The following is a 20,000-nucleotide window of genomic DNA, read 5'->3' on the forward strand; positions in this document are numbered from 1 at the left end:
TATTATTATTATTATTATTATTATTGTGTAATAATATAAATAAGTTACGTATTAACTACATCTATCTATCTATATACTTGCTTACTCCTCTTAACTGTAGCATGAAATACGTAGAAAATTAAAAAATGAATAAATACAATGCTTGGATAAATAAATAAATAAATAAATAAATAAATAAATAAATAAATAAATAAATAAATAAAATTGTCTTAAAAATAAATATAATCACCAAAATAAATTAATAAATAAATAAATATAATCGCCTGAATAAATACATAAATAAAATTGTCTAAATAAATAAATAAAATTGTCTAAATAAATAAATATAATCGCCTGAATAAATAAATAAGTTAAACTGTCTAAATAAATAAATAAAATTGTCTAAATAAATAAGTAAAATTGTCTAAATAAATAAGTAAAATTGTCTAAATAAATAAATAAAATTGTCTAAATAAATAAGTAAAATTGTCTAAATAAATGAATATAATCGCCTGAATAAATAAATAAATAAAGAAAGAAAAAAAATTGCTTAAAAAAAATAAATAAATAAATAGCGTTAAATCCGCTGAATAGAAATTGCAAATTGGGCTGCTCCTGTATTTAGAAGTCACCACAGCAGACCTGGTCTTGTCCTAGTGGTGAAAGTGCGACCTCTGCTGTCCGGTCGAGGTGCCTGCACATGGGACGGCTGATCTCGGATCCCTCCATCTCTCCATGTGCTCCAGGCGCTAACAGCATCGGCCCCATCGAGAGAGAGATGATCCGGTCGGCCATGACTAGATTGTGGTGCAAAAAGAGGGAAAATGATGGAGAGTGGACGATGTGTGCAGACTGCGGCGTGTACGTTTAGCTGTACAGGAATTAGCTAGGTCAGTGCTTATGAATAACGCTAAGCTAGCATCGATCGCCTGTCCCTGAGCGAGCGGAGTGGGATTGAGCCGCTGGATCCTGTACATGTTGATGTAACTGTGTGCTGGTGCTAACAGCACTTATATTGATGTCTGGTGTAACTGAGTGGTTCCTCTTCACTTCCTCTGCCGCTTATATTAGCGCCGTAAATCGCGGCGGCTTCATCGGCGTGGTCATTGTGTGGGCAGTGAGGGATGGTTATTATCTCGGCTCTGGTTGCCGGTACTTTATGGCACGTCGTTGCTCTCCTGTTTCTTTCCTGCCCTCGTTCGTGTCCTTACTGCTTCTCCTGAGCTCACAGTCAATTTAAAGAAATTCACTTCAGCTTCGTCTTACTGCCGCATAGTAAACACGCTATATAGATAGACAGACAGACAGACAGACAGACAGACAGACAGATAATTACAGCGGTACCTTGTAACTAGACGTCAGTCGGTTCTGGTTGAGTTTTAAAGACGTTGAGTTTCGAGGTATTTTCCCCCATAAGGATGTTTGGGGAACCTGTTAATGCGTCCATGGTCCCGTGGAGCTGCAGATATTTTAGTCTCATGTAAAATAATGAGGTTGTTTTTGACACTTAAACACTGAAAATAACACAAATATAATATAAACACACTGAAATACAATTACTAACAGTTACACATCAATAAAAATACAATAAAAGCTGCACTTTAGTTTTACTTCTTTATTGTTTCCTGACGCTTCGTAATGCTGGAGATGCTTGGTGTTGGAATACCGTATTCCCTTCAGCACTGGCGCATTCACACGAGAAGTGACAAAACCTCTTCTGCGCCGCTGTGCCGTTATTTCCTATGAAGTGTGACGGCGGTGCACAAAACTCACCGTGACTTATTGTAGTAAAACAGCGAGTGAGGAATGTGATTAGGCAAATTTAGTCTGAAGTTTCTGCAAGTTCTCCCTTTTCCTCTCAGTTTAGTCATATCCAGTTCCTCTTCCCCTTCTGGAGACCCCGATGGTGTATGAGGAGGATATATTCTCCTGACACGCCCTCCCTCTGATGTGAGCGCTCCACCGACCCTTTCTTATCCCCCCGTACTTCGGTGGATTGGTGCATAAGGTCAGTTTCACTCACGGAGAGTCACACACTCGGGCTGCTAACCAGGGTCCTTACACGACCTCGAAGACCCCGCCCACTTTTTAGTCCTGTATTTTTCCACCCAGCAGGCCGATTGTGCCCACTACAAGGCACCCAGCTGACCGGTAGCAGAGCTGAGATTCGAGCTCGGAGAGCATTCTTTCGACTGAATAGGCATAAATTCTCACATGCACACTCCAAAATCCAGAGGAAGCCTCTGTAAAGGAGTACAGGTTACACTGGTTTTGGAATGTGGTGTCTAACAAGCTCATTGGTGTCTCAGTGGGTGTCCCAATACTTTTGACCATGTATAATAGTGTATATTTATTAAAGCGTGTTGAGTGTGCAGAACTAACACGGTGTTTGTGTATATTCTGTCTCTCAGGGCCCTGATCACTGTGTGAAGTGTCTACACTTTAAGGACGGTCCGAACTGTGTGGAGAAATGTCCCGACGGCCTTCAGGGAGCGAACAGCTTCATCTTCAAATACGCAGAACCCAACAAAGAGTGCCACCCCTGCCATGCCAACTGTACCCAGGGGTAAACGCTGAGTTTCTGCTCTCCGGTTTCACCACCGAAGCTTTTATCTTCTGTTGTGTTCAGTTCATGAATGTAAATGTGTCGCCTCAGTGTTGAGTCTGTATGTTTAGGTGGCGCCGGGTGATGCCACGTAGGTACCAACCCTCCACCTACAGACACAGACTGATAAACTGGGATCAGGTCCTGGGTTTGAGCTCCTACAGCTCAGAATTATGCACAAAATTCCATAAAAACCCTAAACCATGTCCCCCAGGAACAGAGAACCTCAGAACAACTATATATCTCAAATACATACGTACGGGTACAAGATTTAAGATTCTTGAGGCTTTATTGTCGCTTCAGATCATCATTTCAGCTCGTCTCTGCCACCCAGGACCGGAAGACAACACACACAGTGCAGATAAAACCCAGCACAATAAATACAGGCTTCATTTAGGACCTAAAACAAGTCAAGGGACTAAAAGACAAGTGACGTTTCAGCCAGTACACGGTACAGAGTAATGCAAAGTGATCCGAAATAATGTACAGTATTTTATCACATTTAAATATATCAGCAACTGTGTAGGGTTTATATAACAGATGAGATATTAAAGAATAGTGTGCAAAAATGCAACAGTGTGCAAAAATCGAATAGTGAACAAATGCAGTAGTTTGCAGAGGGATTAAAGTGTGCAAAATGTATTAGTGTGCCAAAAGGCAAAAGTTTCTAAAAATACAATTTAAATAAAACAGTGTGCAAAAATAATAGTGTGCAATGCAACAGTGTGCAAAAATGCAACAACGTGCAAACGTCATAGTGTGCAAATATGTAATAGTGTGAAAAAATGCAATAATAATTGCAAGTGTGTAAAGAAGTAACAGTGTGGAAAAACAATAATAGTGTGCAAAAATGCAACAGAATGCCAAAATGCAAGTGTGCAAGCATGTCATGGTTTGCAAATGCAAGTGTGCAAAAATGTGAGTGTGCAAAAATGAGTGTGCAAAAATGCAACAATGTGCAAAAATCTAATAGTGTGAAAAAAGGCAATCATGTGCAAACCATCTAACATTGTGCATAAATGCAATAGGAAATGCAACAATGTGGAAAATGTGATGATGTGCAAATAATCAATAGTTAAAGGGTTGTGTAGCAGCAGAGATTAAAGAATGGTGTGCAGAAATGTAATAGTGTGGAAAACAGCAATAATGTGCAAACAATACAGCAGTGCAGAAATGCAATAATAATTGCAACAGTGTGGGGTTTGTATAGCAGCAGAGATATTAAAGAATAGTGTGCAAAAATGCAAAAGTTTCTAAAAATACAATAATAAATGCAATAGTGTGCAAAAACATTATTAGTTTGCAAAAATGCAACAGTGCAAAAGTGCAACAGTGTGCAAGCATTTTATGGTGTGCAAAAATCTAATAGTGTGGGGAAAAAGGCAGTCATGTGCAAACCACACAACAGTGTGCAGAAATGCAACAGATAATGCAACATTATGAAAAATGCAATAGTGTGCAGAAATGTGGGCCTTGTATAGCAGCAGAGATATTAAAGAACAGAAATGCAGAAATGCACAAGTGTACAAAACTGCAACCATGTGCAAAAATGTAATAGTGTGCAGGAAGGCAATCATGTAAACAACACACAGAAATGCACCAGTGTGGGGTTTCTATATCAGCAGAGATATTAAAGAATAGTGAGCAAAAAATGCAACAGTGTGCAGAAATGCACGAGTGTGAGAGTGTTAGTTAGTGGTCTGTATTATTATAAATAATTCTTTACTGGTGTTAATGGTTTTTGAACAAGCAGGAACAATTTATAGTTAACGTTCAGCCTGTATTCATACACGGATCTATATTGTGTGTTTCAGGTGTACCGGACCCAGACTGCAGGACTGCATCGGCATGATCGACAGGTAACTGATCAGTGATCGATTCTTTAGTTTTGTTCAGTAGTTTTTATTAATATAAACATTGATAGATGTGAAGTGAGAAACAAATCAGTCGTTGATGTTGGAGTGTCAGAAGCAGATTAAATAAGCGTGTACTTTACCTCTAACGTGTTTTATTTACATTATTAAATTATCATTGAATTTTATTACTCCTGAAGCTCCGTGTTGGTACTCAAGGTGCCACCGTACCAATTTAGAGTAAATAAAGAGCAGAATTGGTTCATATTGACTTTAAGATAATAAAGAATGAGTATAAATAAATAAAAGGATGTTTGTGTGAAGCTTTTATAGAGCCGACTTTCATCTCTGCTAAACTGGGTGGAGACAGAGAGATAAATGACCGGTCAGAGGAGGAATCTTATACACTGACCAGGCAACCACTCGTGATTAATGGCTCTCACTGAGGCTATTGTGTGTGTGTGTGTGTGTGTGTGTGTGTGTGTGTGTGTGTGTGTGTGTGTGTGTGTGTGTGTGTGTGTGTGTGTGTGTGTGTGTGTGTTGATAAATTGATAGCACTTTCTTTCGCTCTCACGGGGGCAAAAAGAACAAAACGCTACTAACCGCGGTGCCAAATGGATTTGCAGTTTTTTCTACAGCGTAATATAATAATACACATACACACACACACACACACACACTGATGCAGCCACAAACACACACCCTTATAGACACGCATATACACAAACTCTCTCTTTTACACACACATGGACACACACTCTCACAGAGCCACACATACATATAGACATGCATACACACAAACCTCTTTCTCACACACACTCTCTCTCACACAGCCACACACACTTACACACATGTAGACTTGCATATACACAAACCTCTCTTTCACATACACACACTCTCACGCAGCCACACATAGACACACATATACACAAACTCTCTCTCACACACACTCTCTTACAGTCACACACACACACACACACTCACACATATACACACATGGACACACTCTCTTACGGTCATACACACACTCACACATATACACACACTTACTTAGACACACACACACTCTGTCACTCACATGGACACACTCTCATACAGTCTCTCTCTCACACATCTCTCACACACACACACTTACAGACTCACTCATGCAGCCACACACACTCTCACACACACACACACACACATACACTCTCACAAACCTTTTCTCTCACACACACACAAACATTCATTCAACAGTTGGTTATAGCTGTTGCACACTTAAGCTTTTATACTACATATTTATTATAATGTTATTTTTATTTTCATTTCTATTATTTATTATTTATGTATTATTTATTATGTATTATTATTAATTATTATTATTATTATTATTATTATTATTATTATTTTGTTATTTTATTATTATTATTTTATTATTATTTATTATTGTTATTTATTATTATTATTATTATTTTGTTATTTTATTATTATTATTATTATTATTATTTATTATTGTTATTTATTATTAATATTATTATTTATTATTATTAAAATTACTAGTATTATTATTAATTTTTTTAATAATTATTATTATTATTATTATTATTATTATTATTATTATTATATGGTTAATAATTCAGGTTCCATTATTACACATGCTGCTCTTTACATGTCACTTGTCACATAAATACACCTTTATGGCTTTGTGATGGTTGGCTGCACAGGTTATCTTTCTCCAGCACCCTCTCTCTGGTGTTGCCTGTAGCAGACTCGTCCCTGATAATACATTTCTGTAGTGATGTTGATGTTTTCAGTCCAGTTTATCCTTGTTCTTCCACGAGTCCTGTCATGTGGGGCCACATCACACGCCCACAGTAACAGAACTATGTGGTTCAGGACTTAATGTGGTTCAGGACTTAATGGGGTTCAGGACCTAATGTGTTCTGGCCGTCTCGTACCCTCACTCAGTGTTGATGATCTTCCTCCAGGAGATTTTCAGCAGGTTTCTGTTTCTTTCTTCTCTTTGTTCCGGCTTCACGTTCATACACACCAACCGTCCCGGCACCAATAAATCATAAATAAGGACTGAACCAGATCTGTAGATTCATTCAGCCAGCAGCAGCCGAGCCCTCAGTGTGTGAACGCTTCATCTTTTATTGTTTTAATTTTATTCAGAGTGGTGATTATACACACACACACACACACACACACACACACACACTGTCTCCACTCATCATGAACTACATTTCCCACGCTCCCCTGCTCCCTGTTATTCAGCTCTTACTTTAATCTGTGTCCTTATTTATCTGATTTACTGACTCCTGACGTGAGCCGTAATTACTGAGGTTTGGCAGCAGGAGGCGCTGTGGCGGCACATCACTCGTGTAGCATGTAAATAATAAATTAAAGCCGTAGCTCATCATGTAAACATTATGACATTAGAACATTATTTACACTGTAATGCATGCAGCTACACTACATTTGGTTCAGACCGGGGCGCTCAGGTGGATGGAAGGTAAACTCTTGGAGATCTTGGGTCAAGGTGTGGACTTGGTCTCCTAAATCAAACATCTGGAGATGTACTGGACGACCAAGTCCACCAAAGGCTTTTCCAAAAGTGACTTTCTGTTTCTGTTTGGTGAACATTAAACCTCAAACACACCGTGTTCTTATTAAAGCAGGTTCTTGATGGTCGGCCGGTCAGTTAGTTCTACCTTTATATGCACAGTGGAGGAACAAGGTGGACACTAAAGGGTCTTTTTCTCTTGGCGTTTGTTAGGACTCCTCTGATTGCGGCCGGCGTTATCGGTTGTTTGTTCGTGGTGGTCATCGTGGCGCTGGGCGTGGCCATATCGGTGAGAAGGAAGAGCATCAAAAAGAAGCGAGCGCTCAGACGGTTCCTCGAGACAGAGGTAAGACAACCTGTCTCGCTTCTTCATTTGTATCTGTCTGTCTGTCTATCTGTCTATCTGTCTACCTATCTGTCTGTCTGTCTGTCTGTCTATCTGTCTGTCTGTCTGTCTGTCTGCCTTGTCTATCTGTCTGTCTATCTGTCTGTCTGTCTGCCTTGTCTATCTATCTATCTATCTATCTATCTGTTGGTCTGTCCATCTGTCCATCCGTTTATCCATCTTTCTGTCTGTCTGTCTATCTGTCTACCTGTCTGTTTATCTATCTGTCTGTCTATCTATCTGTCTGCCTCCCTGTATATCTATCTATCTATCTATCTGTCTGTCTGTCTGTCTGTCTTTCTATCTATCTATCTATCTATCTATCTATCTATCTATCTATCTATCTATCTATCTGTTGGTCTGTCCATCTGTCCATCCGTTTATCCATCTTTCTGTCTGTCTGTCTATCTGTCTACCTATCTGTTTATCTATCTGTCTGTCTATCTATCTGTCTGCCTCCCTGTATATCTATCTATCTATCTATCTATCTATCTATCTATCTATCTATCTATCTATCTATCTATCTATCTATCTATCTATCTATCTATCTATCTATCTGTCTATCTGTCTGTCTATCTATCTGTCTGCCTCCCTGTATATCTATCTATCTATCTATCTATCTATCTATCTATCTATCTATCTATCTATCTATCTATCTATCTATCTATTTGTCTGTCCATCCGTCCGTCCCTCTCTATATATCTGTCTGTCTGTCTGTCTATCTGTCTCCATGATTCGTGTTCATCATCTGCTTCATTTATTTATTTATTTAGTTGTGTTCTATTATTTTGGCTTCATTACGGCCCAGAACAACAAAGCTTTCATTAGAAGCACTTTGTGTAAGATCAGAGACTGAAGAAACTCTGAAGCAGGAGGAAGTGGATCAGACCCTCGGGCTCTCTCGCCTCTCTCCGCTCTCTCCGCTCTCTCTCTTTTTGGTTTCAGGGCTACGACGTGCAGAGAGAAAAGCTCGGCTTCAGCCTCGGGCTAGAAGAAGAAAAAAGCCGAGAGAAAACGAGCGGGGAGCGAGCGAGAGGAGTCGGGGGAAACTCGGCGTTCAGTTCTGCCATACCGCGTTCTGATCCAAATAAAGTCGAGTCGCTCTGATCCGTCTCTCACCGCGCCGCTTCTGTTTGATGCTTCACCAGCTGAACGTGATGAACCAACCTCCGACCTGCAGGGCGGGAAATTCATCAAAATAAGAGTTTAATACGAGCGTAGATCAGTTACGGATACGTCTAATACATGTGGAGCGGTGCAGTCCATGTTCCATCCAAACTTACATCAAGGGCTGATCTCCATCTCCTCACTCGCCTCTTAAGTATTTAGCAGACGCTTTTATCCAGAGCGACTTACAGTACTGTGACAGTATACTGTGTAAGCATTTGGGGGTTAAGGGCCTTGCTCAAGGGCCAAACGGTCGCAGCCTGGCAGTGGTGGGGCTTGAACCAGTGACCTTTTGATTATTATTCCAGCACCTTAACCACTAGGCTACGACTGCCCATGACGTGATGCAACAAAGAGACCAGACGTCGTTCATATTCTTAGTTTTTTTTCCTATTTTATTTCTGCATGTTCTCCCTTTTTCTCCCAGTTTAGTCATACCCAGTTCCTCTTCCTATGCTGAAGACCCTGATGGTGTATGAGGAGGGTATATCCTCCTGACACGCCCTCCCTCTGACGCCTTCTTGTGCACGGAGAGTCACGTGCTGAGCTCCACGTTCCTTCACTTCTGTAACAGGGTCCTTACACGCCACCGAAGACCCCGCCCACTTTTTTATTTTAGTTTTTTCCCACCCAGCAGACTAGTGACTGATCTTGTCCGCTAGGGGGCACCCAGTCGACCGGTGGCAGAGCTGAGACACGATTTTGTGGAGATCAGAATTCCAACGCTGGTGGCAGATCTGCGACTTCCGGTGACACAACAGAGTTGAGTGAAGTTTAACTTTATGCAAATTAGAATCAAAGCAATGTGGCGATGTGCTTTATCGAAGCCATGGATAATCGTTCCTACTAGAGATGGAAGAGAATCTCACTGTCGTGGGGCCATGTTCTATTTGTGCAGATTTATCAGGACGTAAACAAACACGTGTGCAGATACATGTAAGTAAAGTATGCTGTACCATCATGGCATTTGCTTGGCATCAGTTAAATTGTGGCAGCCAAAGATCAGCTCGAGGTCAGAAATGCCCACAGATGATGAACGATGCTGACGACGTGGTCGCCTGTATTTGCCGAGGGTCACGTGTTATCAGTACCCTCTCATCAATCCCATTTTTACTGGTTTTATTTACATTCTGGAGTTGCAGGTACTGGGTTTGCTCAGGCTGGATGGACTTCATGGTGTAAAGTATGAGCACTTGGTCTCAGGACTTCCACTCTTCATAGAAGGTTCATCACCTGCTCGTTCAGTCAAATCAGCATCAGCAAGGTCAGGACGTGATGCTGGAACAGAAATCCTGACTCTCAAAGCTCCAGTTTAAACCAAAACCCATCACACCGTGTCTTCATGGGCTCGGCTTGGTGCACAGACAGACGGACAGTCATACAACAACCCCAAATCAGAAAAAGTTGGGACATGTATGGAAAATGCAACTAATAATAAAAACACAGAGTTTCTTACATTGACTTTGACTTTTATTAGATGTCAGACAGGATTAAGCTGAGATATTTCATCTTTTATCTGCTCAACTTCATTTTATTTATTAATAAACATCCATTCATGCATTTCAGGCCTGCAACACATTCCAAAAAAAGTTGGGACAGTAAAGCATTTACCAATTTGTAATGCTGCCGTTCCTGGTTTGATAAACTAATCCCTCAGCTGGTGTTGAGTGGAGGTTCTTGATGCCGTATGAGGGATGGAAGATCACGAGCGTTCAGATTAAGCTCACACCCTCCACCTTTACACACTGAAATTCCTCCCGATTCCTTGAATGGTTTAATGATATTCTGCACTGTAGAGGGAGAACATGCAAATCCCTTCTGATCTTTCAATCATTTTCTCACACATTTGTGGACAAACTGGATCCTCTGATCATCTTTACTCATCAGAGACTCTCAGCCTTTCCTGGATGCTGCTTTTGTACCAAATCACCTGTTCACATCACCTGTTTAACATCACATCATTATTTAGTGTTTTCTCCTCATTACTAGCCCTAAACTGCCCCCGTCCCTACTTTTTTGGAATGTGTTACAGGCCTGAAATGCATGAATGGATGTTTATTAATAAATAAAATGAAGTTGAGCAGATAAAAGATGAAATATCTCAGCTTCATCCTGTCTGACATCAAATAAAAGTCAAAGTCAATGTAAGAAACTCTGTGTTTTCTATGCTGTCCCGACTTTTACTGATTTGGGGTTGTAAAACAAGAAGCTTTTTGTTGAAATAACTGCAGCTCCTCGTGACTAAAACACTTATATAATAATAACTCAGTAATGGAGAGGCGTCTCTATACTTTTAGTCCTGTACTGTTTACCTGTGACCCCCCTGATGAAACTCGCGCCCCCTGATCGGCGCTCGGCGTTTAATAACCGTCGCCGCGCTGTGATGGAATGCCGCACGACTGATTTATAAATGTCAAGAAGCTGCACGGTTCAGCGCGTTAAAACATCAAGCAGACGAAAGACGAGCGAATTCTACAATTACATGATCAGTCGGGCCCCTGTGAGTGAGGGGCCGTGATTATAAACAACAGTCCACGTGTTGTTTAATGAAGATGACGGGCACGGTTTCGGATTGAGAGGGGTCCCGGGGATCAGGATTAGATTTATTTTCACATTTTTCAGCACTGCTTAGTTGCCACTGTTGGGCCCCTGAGAAAGGCCCTTAACACACAATTGCTTGACATATATTTAGTGATAAGTCACTTTGGATAAAAGTGCACCAAAAGTCTTCCAGTCCTTCCAGAAGCCGTGATGTTTATAGAAACCTTCCACCTGGAGCGCATCAGCACTGAGCAATCACAGATGACTGTTATTAACAGAACGATTGTTTACACTGTACCTCCTGCTCCCTCTGCTGGCCAAAACAGGAAGCACAGCAGGACACGACTGCTGTGTCTGACCTGTCGACTCTCCATTTATCATTTTTCCTTTTTCATCATCGACTTTTTAACATTCCAGACGAATTCTGTTCCCCCCGTCGTCCGTCTCCAACTTTTTCTTTTCAAAAATGATAGAACAATACGAGCGGCGGCCCCGCCCTTCCACAGCCGAGCCGCTTCTCCTCTCCAGGCGAGCGTGATCTTATCGGCTCGGGCTTCTTTCTTCTTCAGTCTCGGTGAAACTTCTCATTCGGCTCGACTCCTTATCTCCCCTCGCTCTCACACGCCGGCTCCTCTCCGATACCCCCGGGGCCTTTGTGACTCCTCGCAGGCGCGCCGGTCGCTCCCATTCTCACCGCCTCGGTGAAGAAAGAGCTAATTAATTTGGTGAAGTGTGTGATCTGCTCACCCTGCAGCTCATTTAGTGCTTTTATAGATAACTCGTCCACTTCCGATTCATAAAAGACATCGGTTTGTCTGATGGATGGAGGGATGATCTAGTCCCGGTTCTTACTCCATCAGAAGAGCTTCATCAGAACTCCTCACTGATACTGAAGCTGTAGAATACTCGGTGTGATCTGGGTCATATATGAGGTGGAAGTTGGGGTGATTGGATATGTCTAAATTATGACACAGATCACCACCTTTTACACTCTGTCCTCCATCACGCAGTTCCTCCGTGTCTTCCACACAGAGCTCAGATGCTTTATTAATATTTAAACTTGTACATGATGTCTTATTATTATTTATTTTATTTATTTATATAATGTTCACTTGGAACTCAGGCTTTGCCAGCACTATGCCAGGCTATGCCCTGTTCCTCGTGTGCCCAGACATGTGCCCATCATTGGCATTACTTGGCTTCACGTCATCTAAACAGAATCAGTTCCTAAACACCGATTTGGAGCTTTTGCTCTGAACTGTGTTGTTGTTTCTTATGTAGTGATGCGCCGGTGCTTACCTCCCCGCTATGCTACGTTGGATGTTGCGCATTGTGCAGATTTGCCGCTTGGGCACTCGGTTTTTACCGCTTTAACCTGTTTACATCTTGACCAGGTTTGATACGGTTACGGAATTATGGGCTCTTAATACGTACAACAATCGGCTTGTCCGAGGGTGGGAGTGTTTTAAGGATTCCTCATCATTTACTTCACAAAAAACATGCCAGTATGTGGATTTCCTGCTCATGCAGCTCAGTGTGTCTTCCTGGCATGTCTAGGAAGACTCTGGACCCACTGTGATCCTGACCAGTATGAAGTAGTTACTAAAGATGAATGAATATATGAACAGAAACAGTGCAAATCATTTTGTAAGAAGGAATAATATGATTTGATCCTTTAAAGGGAACATGGGGTCGTCTCCGGAGAGGATCAGACTCGTCGAAGCTTCCGTGTGATCTGGTGTAGTCTGACACTGACTGTACGTTGTTTTTTTCTGATTGTGTTGAAGCTGGTGGAACCTCTCACCCCGAGCGGTACGGCGCCCAATCAGGCTCAGCTCAGGATCCTGAAGGAGACGGAGCTGAAGAGGGTGAAGATCCTGGGCGCCGGGGCGTTCGGAACCGTCTACAAGGTACCGACCAGTGATGACCAGGGGCAGCACATGTGCTCCAGTATCCCAGCGGCCTGGTTTATAATGGTTAAGCATATATGTTTACTGTCTGTAGGGGATCTGGGTGCCTGAGGGAGAGACGGTGAAGATCCCGGTGGCCATCAAGATCCTAAATGAGGCGACGGGGCCCAAAGCCAACGTGGAGTTCATGGATGTGAGTGGATGTGGTTCCTCGTTCTGCTGCTGTTTATCTCCAGTCCAGTAATAAACAAAACTTCAGACTTTAATGTTCCAACATGATGCAACAGGAACGAAACACCGCCGGAGGATCCATGAGCAGCCCTGCAGTGTGTGTGTGTGTGTGTGTGTGTGTGTGTGTGTGTGTGTGTGTGTATTCTTATGCAACTCACATTAATTTAAAAAGAAGTCAAAACAACTCGTTCTTTACAGAAGAACATTCTGATTCTGTCTGTTCCTTTATCCATCATCCATCCATCATCCATCCATTCATCTGCCCATATTAGTCAATTAATCAATGAATCAATCAGTTCATCCATATAAATCAATCAATAAATCAGTCAAGCAGCCAGTTAGTAGATTCGTCCATTCATTCAATATCTGTCCATCCATCCATCCATCTATCCACCTAACTCAATTGATCAATCAACCAATCAGCCAGTCAGTTCCATCCATCCATATCAATCAGTCATTTAGTTCTTCCCTCCATCCATCATTCACAGATCTTGGTACAATCACCTTTTATTCCCAGATGAGATCTGATGGTTGAATCTCTGCACCTTTCCAACAGGAGGCGCTGATCATGGCCAGCATGGAGCATCCTCACCTGGTGCGCCTGCTGGGTGTGTGTTTGAGTCCCACCATCCAGCTGGTGACGCAGCTCATGCCCCACGGCTGCCTGCTGGACTACGTACACGAGCACAAGGACAACATCGGCTCGCAGCTCCTGCTCAACTGGTGCGTCCAGATCGCCAAGGTACGTAGCCGGGGTCACATCGCCGCTTCCTTTCCTTTAGCATCTCGTTCTGTGTCACCGCGTCACCATGACGTCCGTTCTGAGCGGCGGGCACAGGCGGTAACGACTCCCATCAGCTGTGTGATAATAACCGTCGTCAGGATAAACGTCAGGGTCAGGGTGTGTATGTGTGTATGTGTGTGTGTGTGTGTGTGTATGTGTGTGTGTGTGTGTGTGTGTGTGTATATATATATATACAGTATATATACTGTATATATGTGAGTGTGTGTGTGTATATATATATATATGTGTGTGTGTGAGTGTATATATATATATATATATATATATATGTGTGAGTGTGTGTGTATATATATATATATATATATATACAGGTATGTGAGTGTGTGTGAGTGTGTGTGTGTGTGTGTGTGTGTGTGTGTGTGTGTGTGAGTGTGTGTGTGAGTGTGTGTGTGTGAGTGTGTATGTGTGTGTGAGTGTGTGTGTGTGAGTGTGTGTACAGGTCAGTGAAGCCTCATAAATGAATATAATAATAATGACACTGTAGCTAAAATAAGGACGAATGTAAATAACGGGTTTATTTTCACCTCTCTGGTTATTTGAGTCGTAATTATTTGGATGCTGAATCTCCGTCAGGTTTCTGGAGTTGGAACCGTAGGAACCGTAGGAACCGTAACCCCTCACCAAATATTTATCCAGGATTATGAGAGATGGATTAGAAGTTAATAAATGGCGACTGTGTGGGAAGCCAAACAGACCAAAGTGCTTCATGATGAAAATGTCACCAGCGCTTGGCTGCGATACAGAACCGAGTCAGACTGAAAAACTGTAGAACTGTAGATCTGTAGATCTGTAGAGCTGTAGATCTGTAGAACTGTAGATCTGTAGAGCTGTAGATCTGTAGAACTGTAGATCTGTAGAGCTGTAGATCTGTAGAACTGTAGAGCTGTAGAACTGTAGAGCTGTAGAGCTGTAAAACTGTAGAACTGTAGAGCTGTAGAGCTGTAAAACTGTAGAACTGTAGAGCTGTAGAACTGTAGAACTGTAGAGCTGTAAAACTGTAGAACTGTAGATCTGTAGAGCTGTAGAACTGTAGAGCTGTAGAGCTGTAGAACTGTAGATCTGTAGAGCTGTAGATCTGTAGAGCTGTAGATCTGTAGAACTGTAGAGCTGTAAAACTGTAGAACTGTAGAGCTGTAGAGCTGTAAAACTGTAGAGCTGTAGAACTGTAGAACTGTAGATCTGTAGAGCTGTAGATCTGTAGAGCTGTAGATCTGTAGAGCTGTAGATCTGTAAAGCTGTAGATCTGTAGAGCTGTAGAACTGTAGAGCTGTAGAACTGTAGAGCTGTAGAACTGTAGAACTGTAGAGCTGTAAAACTGTAGAACTGTAGATCTGTAGAGCTGTAGAACTGTAGAGCTGTAGAGCTGTAGAACTGTAGATCTGTAGAGCTGTAGATCTGTAGAGCTGTAGATCTGTAGAACTGTAGAGCTGTAGAGCTGTAAAACTGTAGAACTGTAGAGCTGTAGAGCTGTAAAACTGTAGAGCTGTAGAACTGTAGAACTGTAGATCTGTAGAGCTGTAGATCTGTAGAGCTGTAGATCTGTAGAGCTGTAGATCTGTAAAGCTGTAGATCTGTAGAACTGTAGAGCTGTAGAGCTGTAAAACTGTAGAACTGTAGAGCTGTAGAGCTGTAAAACTGTAGAACTGTAGAGCTGTAGAACTGTAGAACTGTAGAGCTGTAAAACTGTAGAACTGTAGATCTGTAGAGCTGTAGAACTGTAGAGCTGTAGATCTGTAGAGCTGTAGAGCTGTAGAACTGTAGACCTGTAGAGCTGTAGAACTGTAGAACTGTAGATCTGTAGAACTGTAGATCTGTAGAGCTGTAGAACTGTAGAACTGTAGATCTGTAGAGCTGTAGAACTGTAGAGCTGTAGAACTGTAGAACTGTAGATCTGTAGAACTGTAGAGCTGTAGAACTGTAGAGCTGTAGAACTGTAGAGCTGTAAAACTGTAGAGCTGTAGAACTGTAGAGCTGTAGAGCTGTAAAACTGTAGAACTGTAGATCTGTAGAGCTGTAGAACTGTAGAGCTGTAGATCTGTAGAGCTGTAGAGCTGTAGAACTGTAGATCTGTAGAGCTGTAGAACTGTAGAGCTGTAGAACTGTAGAACTGTAGATCTGTAGAACTGTAGAGCTGTAGATCTGTAGAGCTGTAGAACTGTAGAACTGTAGATCTGTAGAGCTGTAGAACTGTAGAGCTGTAGAACTGTAGATCTGTAGAACTGTAGAGCTGTAGATCTGTAGAGCTGTAGAGCTGTAGAACTGTAGAGCTGTAGATCTGTAGAGCTGTAGAACTGTAGAGCTGTAGAACTGTAGAACTGTAGAGCTGTAAAACTGTAGAGCTGTAGAACTGTAGAGCTGTAGAACTGTAGAGCTGTAGAACTGTAGAACTGTAGAGCTGTAGAACTGTAGAACTGTAGAGCTGTAAAACTGTAGAGCTGTAGAACTGTAGAGCTGTAGAACTGTAGAACTGTAGAACTGTAGAGCTGTAGATCTGTAGAACTGTAGAGCTGTAGATCTGTAGAACTGTAGAACTGTAGAGCTGTAGAACTGTAGAACAGTAGAGCTGTAAAACTGTAGAGCTGTAGAGCTGTAGAACTGTAGAGCTGTAGAGCTGTAGAACTGTAGAGCTGTAGAACTGTAGAGCTGTAGAGCTGTAGAACTGTAGAGCTGTAAAACTGTAGAACTGTAGAGCTGTAGAGCTGTAGAGCTGTAGAACTGTAGAGCTGTAGAGCTGTAGAACTGTAGAGCTGTAGAGCTGTAGAACTGTAGAGCTGTAGAGCTGTAGAACTGTAGAGCTGTAAAACTGTAGAACTGTAGAGCTGTAGAGCTGTAGAACTGTAGAACTGTAGAGCTGTAGAGCTGTAGAGCTGTAGATCTGTAGAACTGTATAGCTGTAGAGCTGTAGAACTGTAGAGCTGTAAAACTGTAGAGCTGTAGAACTGTAGAGCTGTAGAGCTGTAGAACTGTATAGCTGTAGAGCTGTAGAACTGTAGAGCTGTAAAACTGTAGAGCTGTAGATCTGTAGAACTGTATAGCTGTAGAGCTGTAGAGCTGTAAAACTGTAGAGCTGTAGAACTGTAGATCTGTAGAACTGTAGAGCTGTAGAACTGTAGAACTGTAGAACTGTAGAGCTGTAGATCTGTAGAACTGTATAGCTGTAGAGCTGTAGAACTGTAGAGCTGTAAAACTGTAGAGCTGTAGAACTGTAGAACTGTAGAGCTGTAGAACTGTAGAACTGTATAGCTGTAGAACTGTAGAGCTGTAAAACTGTAGAGCTGTAGAACTGTAGAGCTGTAGAGCTGTAGAACTGTAGAGCTGTAGAACTGTAGAACTGTAGAGCTGTAGAGCTGTAGAACTGTAGAGCTGTAGAACTGTAGAACTGTAGATCTGTAGAACTGTAGAGCTGTAGAACTGTAGAGCTGTAGAACTGTAGATCTGTAGAACTGTAGATCTGTAGAACTGTAGAGCTGTAGAACTGTAGAGCTGTAGAACTGTAGATCTGTAGAACTGTAGAGCTGTAGATCTGTAGATCTGTAGAACTGTAGAACTGTAGAACTGTAGAGCTGTAGAGCTGTAGAACTGTAGAGCTGTAGAACTGTAGAACTGTAGAGCTGTAGAGCTGTAGAGCTGTAGAACTATAGAGCTGTAGAACTGTAGAGCTGTAGAACTGTAGATCTGTAGAGTTGTAGAGCTGTAGAACTATAGAGCTGTAGAACTGTAGAACTATAGAGCTGTAGAACTGTAGAACTGTAGAGCTGTAGAGCTGTAGAACTATAGAGCTGTAGAACTGTAGAACTGTAGAACTGTAGAGCTGTAGAGCTGTAGAGCTGTAGAGCTGTAGAACTGTAGAACTGTAGAGCTGTAGAGCTGTAGAACTGTAGAGCTGTAGAGCTGTAGAGCTGTGTGTGCAGCAGCGCCGGGGGCCAGACCACAAACCGGGACTGTTATAGAGGACAGGAGCAAAAATATAGCTTAATATTTATTTTATTTCTTTATAAAGCAGTACACTGTGTGGGTTTGATGAGCTGGAACACAATTGTTCTCCTCTTGTTGCCTGAATCGCTGATCACTCGTCTCCCTGCGTTCACAAGTAGTATCATCATCGTTTGGTTGCCATGGTTTCAATAGAATAGAATAGCTTTATCTATCATATATACATACACAGACACACACACACAGACACACACACACACACACACACACACACACACACAGACACACACACACACACACACTATATGTCTATAAATTTTGCTCTCAATTTAGTCGTGTCCGATTCCCCGATGGTATTCCCCCTCTACTGCTGCAGACCTCCTGACCGAGGAGGGTCGTGACTAACACACGCCCCCTCCGACTCGTGTACCGCTTCTTCTCACCTGTCTGTCTGTAGTCTGTAGATATCAGCCCGTCTGGGTGATAGCACTGCCTGGGATTTGAACCCTGGATTTGGAGAAAAAGGCGGGAAAATCAAAAAAGATGCTTAAAGGGGCAAATCATATTATTCTGTTTTCTGTTCATTTATTTATTCATCTGTAGTACCTGGTCAGGATCACAGTGGGTCCAGAGTCCTCCTAGACATACTGGCATGTATTTGTGTAAACAGTGAAAACACCCGAGAAGACATGACGAGAGCGTTTAGTAAAGAATTCCTGGTCCTGTTGATGACGGGGGTTTTGGATCGTTAGTATTTACCCGTCAGATCTTACAAAGCGATGCAGGTGTAGGATTGGATCTTAATTACCGCGGTATCTGTTCCCCGTTAGCATTTCCCACAGTGTGAACGTCGTTATTTATGGAACTAGCGGGTACTCACTGATTGCTGTTACTTAATGGAGCAATTTGGGGATTCGCCTCACATTATTCACATTATTCACACTATTCACATCTTCGTGAGGAATGGTGGGGGGGGGGGGGGGGGTGCAGGGGGTTCGCCTGTGATGAGAGGGAGCTTAATGATAATGACACGACAGCACGGAGCTCCGAAAACAGAGAAGCTCTTTTTATTTATTTATTTATTTATTTATTCATTTTTATTCATTTATTTTTATGTATTTATTTATTTATTTCTGTATTTATATATTTATTTATTTTCTTATCCGCTTATCCAGTCGTGGGGGGGTGCCAGAGCCTATCCCAGCTTTTCAATGGGCGCAAGGCACACAGTAACACCCTGGACGAGGTGCCAGTCCATCGCAGGGCACACACACACACACACTCATACACACACACACACACACACACATTCACCTATAGGGCCATTCAGTGTCTCCAATTAACCTGACTGCATGTTCTTGGACTGTGGGAGGAAACCGGAGCTCCTGGAGGAAACCCACACAGACGCGGGGAGAACATGCACAACTCCACACAGAAAGGACCCGGGCCGCCCCACCTGGGGATTGAATCCAGGACCTTCTTGCTGTGAGGTGACAGTGCTACCCACCGAGCCACCGTGCCGCCCTGTATTTATTTATTTATTTTTGTATTTATATATTTATATATTAATTTATAAATATATTAATTTATTTAATATATATTTATTTATTTTTATTTGTTTATTTATTTATTTATTTATTTTACTTTTCTTTATTTATTTACTTATTTATTTATTTATTTGGAATTTAGAATTCAGGGTTTGAGTCTCAGCTTTGCTCCCGGTCGGCTGGGCGCTTTCTAGGGGCACGATCGGCCGCTAGTCTGCTGGGTGGGAAGAGACGGGACTAAAAAGTGGGCGGGGTCTTCGAGGCTGTGTAAGGACCCTGGTTAGTACCCCGAGGCGCCTGTACAGAAGTGGAGGAACGTGGAGATCAGTACTTCGGTGGATCGGCGTGTGAGGTCGGCCTCGCACATGGAGAGTCACGCGCCGATCCACCAAAGTACGGGGGGATAAGACGGGAGCGTGTCAGAGGGAGGGCGTGTCAGGAGAATATACCCTCCGAGTATGCTATCGGGGAACTGGCTATGACTAAACTGGGTGAAACGGGA

At 42.2% G+C, this 20,000-nt stretch overlaps 1 protein-coding gene across 3 annotated transcripts in view; it reads left to right on the top strand.

Annotated features, from left to right (window-relative positions):
• Positions 1 to 20,000, top strand: part of LOC134324568 (receptor tyrosine-protein kinase erbB-4-like) — a 278,349-nt gene that overhangs the window by 239,008 nt on the left and 19,341 nt on the right. For all 3 annotated transcript variants that reach the window (XM_063006454.1, XM_063006453.1, XM_063006455.1), the window contains 6 exons: positions 2,391 to 2,545; positions 4,399 to 4,443; positions 7,196 to 7,328; positions 12,863 to 12,985; positions 13,080 to 13,178; positions 13,773 to 13,958. In XM_063006454.1, the coding sequence (XP_062862524.1) occupies positions 2,391 to 2,545; positions 4,399 to 4,443; positions 7,196 to 7,328; positions 12,863 to 12,985; positions 13,080 to 13,178; positions 13,773 to 13,958 (741 nt within the window). The remainder of the gene's footprint in view (positions 1 to 2,390; positions 2,546 to 4,398; positions 4,444 to 7,195; positions 7,329 to 12,862; positions 12,986 to 13,079; positions 13,179 to 13,772; positions 13,959 to 20,000) is intronic.

This window comes from Trichomycterus rosablanca, chromosome 12, assembly GCF_030014385.1.
Source record: "Trichomycterus rosablanca isolate fTriRos1 chromosome 12, fTriRos1.hap1, whole genome shotgun sequence".
In the NCBI taxonomy this organism is placed as follows: domain Eukaryota; kingdom Metazoa; phylum Chordata; class Actinopteri; order Siluriformes; family Trichomycteridae; genus Trichomycterus; species Trichomycterus rosablanca.